This window comes from Echinops telfairi, unplaced genomic scaffold, assembly GCF_000313985.2.
Source record: "Echinops telfairi isolate 266 unplaced genomic scaffold, ASM31398v2 ScPeMD7_3533;HRSCAF=4204_0, whole genome shotgun sequence".
Taxonomy (NCBI): domain Eukaryota; kingdom Metazoa; phylum Chordata; class Mammalia; order Afrosoricida; family Tenrecidae; genus Echinops; species Echinops telfairi.
This window is the reverse complement of record NW_022107431.1, coordinates 47,470,657-47,474,818: the sequence shown is the minus strand read 5'-3', so window position 1 is coordinate 47,474,818 and position 4,162 is coordinate 47,470,657. Positions and strand designations below refer to the sequence as shown.

At 43.1% G+C, this 4,162-nt stretch overlaps 1 protein-coding gene across 1 annotated transcript; it reads left to right on the top strand.

The window, feature by feature from the left end:
- Window positions 1–3,051: 3,051 nt before the first annotated feature.
- Window positions 3,052–3,695, top strand: LOC101638767 (39S ribosomal protein L51, mitochondrial). The gene has a single exon (XM_013004523.2). It carries the CDS (start codon window positions 3,177–3,179, stop codon window positions 3,561–3,563), a length of 387 nt encoding a protein of 128 aa, XP_012859977.1. The 5' UTR covers window positions 3,052–3,176; the 3' UTR covers window positions 3,564–3,695.
- The last annotated feature ends 467 nt before the right edge of the window (window positions 3,696–4,162 follow it).

Below are 4,162 nucleotides of genomic sequence, written 5' to 3'. Positions count from 1 at the left end.
ACATGACAAGTATGACCCTAACCCATGCTTTAGACCCTAACATTGAGAACCAAAGACAACTGGGTCTGTCTGAACACACAGGCTCTATCATTCTATCACCACTTGTTTTAATAGTTTCCTGACATCTCCCTTAAATCTTCTTTTGTTCTTCAATATACATCAATTTTTATTTGCTAATGACAATTTTTCTTTTAGTCATTTTGTGGTGTGTTCCCCCCCCCCCCCCCACCCCCACACACACACACACGAACACACACCCCCCCACCAACTGTTATACTGGCACCTAATCATACAATTGAATCATTACTATTATATTTTGCTAATTACTATTTTTCATTTAAATTGGCAACTACATTCTAAATTCCAAAAGGCTATGGATTATGCCTGACCCTTTGCCTTTACACAGATCTTAGCATAGTGCGTGGCCCATTGTAGCTGCTCAACAGTTATTTTCGGAAATGAAGCGTGAATGAATGAAACTCGGTGTTTGTCTTCTACCACAGAGCAAGCATCATGGCTGCTTCTTTATCCAGCTCCAGCCATGTGTGAGCATACTTCCCAATTCAGAAGAGCACTAGGCATCACAAGCTCCAAACCCTGTACATAAGAAGGCAGTCTATCCAGTAAGGGGCTGCCAGGACCGTGGAGCAGACAAGGCCATGAGGCATGCACCAGGTGCAGCTGAAGAGTCACGTGAACACCCACTCCCACCCACTTCCAACAGTCACCACGTCCCTATGAGGGATGGTCGAGCAGCAGGCGGAGGCTGAGCAGAAACTCTCCCACGACTTCCTCCGCCCTCCCTCCTGCTCAGTTCAGCTGTCTGGTTTCCTCAGCAAAATGGTCTGTTACGTCGCCCTTATCTCCCTCCCCTGTTTCTTCACCAGCTCTCCACACCCACATGGAACCACAGAGGAACAGCTGGGTTTTTATAGGTGCAGATTCCCTAAAGGAATTTCACTTCCTTTCTTGGACTCATCGAAGCAAGCCAGACTCGGTCGCGTTCACACTTGACTATCACGACTGGCACTTCTGCATTTATTCTACCTGGACTCGCTGAGCAGGGACAGCCATCTGGGGGGCTTACCTTAATGAGCCAACTGAAGTTTGGCTATTCATTGCGCTCTTCCGAATTAGATGACTGTCTCATCCACAAGTATCTTTCAAGGATCCTCTTCCTCCAACCCTTAATACTACTACTTGCTAAAGTTCTGACCCTTCTACATTCTCTCCCTCCTAATCTGTCGATTCTCCCACTGACTAGACCTTTGACCCTGATTTTCTGTGACTCTGTTCTCTTATTTATAAAATGAAGATATTACCTACCGCATCGAGTTATTGTGAAGCTTACATGAACTGATACATGTAACATTCCTAGAATAGTGCCTACACATAGTATATGCTCAAAAAGTGTCATTGATTATCATTGCTCTCCTGTCCCACAATTCCAACCAGCAACTATCTTTTAACATTTCCAAATCCTAATCGCTATCCCCTAAGTTTTATCCATGTATTTCCTTCAGATTACTTAGCAGATATCACCATTTATAGATCCAGTAGTCATCTCAAATCCAAAATGGAATTATTTTCCCCTTAAACCTATTTCTCCTCTAAATGTTGATGTCATTTAAGGATGTTGGCCTCTTCATTAAGAAAACTCAAAGTCATCTTGAGTGCTGAGATAGTTTATTGTGCCAGCCTGGCCGATAAACACAAGTGGGATTAACTGAAGGACAGAGAGATAAATGGCTTGGTGAGTCTCGCCTTTCCTGTCTCTTGCTCTTTGATCATCGGACCAGTGTGCGGCTGCCTTGCTTGTCCTGTGCTTCAATTTAAAAGCTACACTACCTGTGGCACCCCTAGCCTGTGGACTGTGTCGCTGTAAGTTGAGGTCCCTTTAAGAGATCACTGGAGCTGGGGACTGGCAGTTGGTGACCTGGCTGGCAGTTGGTGACCTGCCTTGTGATTGGCTGCTGTGCTGACATAGCCTAGCTCTCTCTATAAATAGAGGAAGATCTGGCAGCAGATTGGACTGGAAGGACTGCTAGTCTCTCACATCTCTCTCACGGCAGTGAGTTGAATTGAGCCATTTGTAGTGCTTTATAATTTAACTGTTTCTTTCTTGTATTATATATTTAACTGTATATGATTTAACAGTTCATTCCTTGTTATATATCTAATTATCTTTATAAATAAATATATTAAATTATCAGCAATTTGGTTTTATCTCTCTAGAGAACCCTGTCTAACACAAGTGCTATTCGCAGTCTTCGGTAACTTGATTCTGAATCAAGACGGTTCCTTAGACTGGATCTCTCCTCTCCGAACTCATTGCCGGTGAGTTGATTCCGACTCATACCAACCCCGTGGGACAAAGTAAGACTAGCCCTGCGGGTTTGGGAGGCTGCAAATCTTTACAGGAACAGAAAACCTCATCTTCCTCCTTTGGAGTGGCTGCAGAGTTCAAACCACTGACCTTGTGGTTAACAGCCCAACTTGTAATCTACAATACACCAGGGTCCCTGAACCCAGATTAGGTCTTTATTACTTCACACCATTCCATCTTATTCCACACAGTCCTACCAGAGCTATCTTCCTGGAAAAGTTAATTTGATGATATGTTAACTAGTGCTATCCACAGGTGAATTAAGGGTGAAGCTCATAGCAGTATTGTTCATAAGTGCCAGGAACTGGTTTAAAAAAATCAAAAACAAATATTCACTAACAGCCCCAAGCCAAACCCACTGCCATCAAGTCCGTTACAACCCATGGTGACCCAAGAGGATAGTGTAGAACTGCCCTGTGAGTTTCTGAGACTGGACCTCTCTCAGGAGTAGAAAATCCGAGGAGCAGCTGGTGGTTTTGAACTCCGGACATTGTAGTTAGAGCTCAACATGCAACCACTATGTTTACTAACAAAAGATGAGATGAATTTTGAAATGTGCAAAAGAAAATGCTGTAGGACAATGTAAGTAAATAAACTATAATTCTAGCAACAAAAGACAAAAGGGATTCATCTTAAAGATATGAATAGCCTAAGGCTCGCGATGGCTGCCTCCGGTCTCGGCCGGGAGGCAGGTCAGCCGTGACGCTTCTCCTCCTTATCGCCTTGAGGAAGTCGCCGGGTCCTACCGTTTGCAGCCGTGCAGTGTGTTCTTGTAGGACAGACGAGAGCAATGGCAGGGGCTCTCCCCTGGGCATTAGGCAGGAGCCTTTGGGGCTGGGTGCCCTTAGCCTGCAGGAGCTTTTCTCTGGGCGTTCCAGGATTGTCCCGTGTAAGACTCACCCTCCCACCCCCTAAAGTTGTCGATCGTTGGAATGAGAGGAGGGCCTTGTTCGGGGTGTATGATAACATTGGGATCCTGGGTGACTTTGAGAAACACCCCAAAGAACTGATGAAGGGCCCCAAATGGCTTCGAGGTTGGAAGGGGAATGAATTACAGCGTTGTATCAGAAAGAGGAAAATGGTTGGGAATCGAATGTTCCTTGATGAGCTGCACAAGCTTAACAAACGCATTCGTTATCTTTACAAACATTTTAATCGGCACGGAAAATACCGGTAGAAGAGAAAATGGAACTGTGGAAGTGGTACATGCTGTCATCTTGAATAAGGCAATAGTACATTTCCTTATGAAGAAAGAAAGTTGTGTGTTTTCTGCAATAAAAGGGGTTTTGTTTGGAATCTTATATCCACACACACAAAAAAAATATATGAATAGTCTAATAGAAAGAAAATACAATGCATTCAGTAAATTTTCCTTTATATAAAATGAAGAAAAGGGCAAAATTAAACTATTTCCTATAGATAAATACACAAATGACAAAACTATAATGAGAAACAAACAAGTGATTACTCTGAAAATCAGAACATAGTTATTTCTGTGGGGGTTGAAGAGGATTGGGATTGGGTAGGACGGATGGGATTTTGCAATGTCATAATTCTGATCCGAAGTGATGATGCTTGAAGAGTTGTTTGATTTATAATGATCCTTTGTATGGTATATTTGTTTTAGTATTTTTCTGACTTCTGATTAGATTGCTCTATTTCTAGGCGAGAAGTAAAAGAAAGTAATCCAATGACACCATCTCCAATAGAAAATATCCCTGCTCTCAGAGATCAACAAGATCTCTGGGTCCCTCACCTACACACAGAAGCTATTCC

Excerpts from the sequence above, each read along its gene's own strand:
- LOC101638767 (XM_013004523.2), top strand. The coding sequence starts at position 3,177 with ATGGCAGGGGCTCTCCCCTGGGCATTAGGCAGGAGCCTTTGGGGCTGG.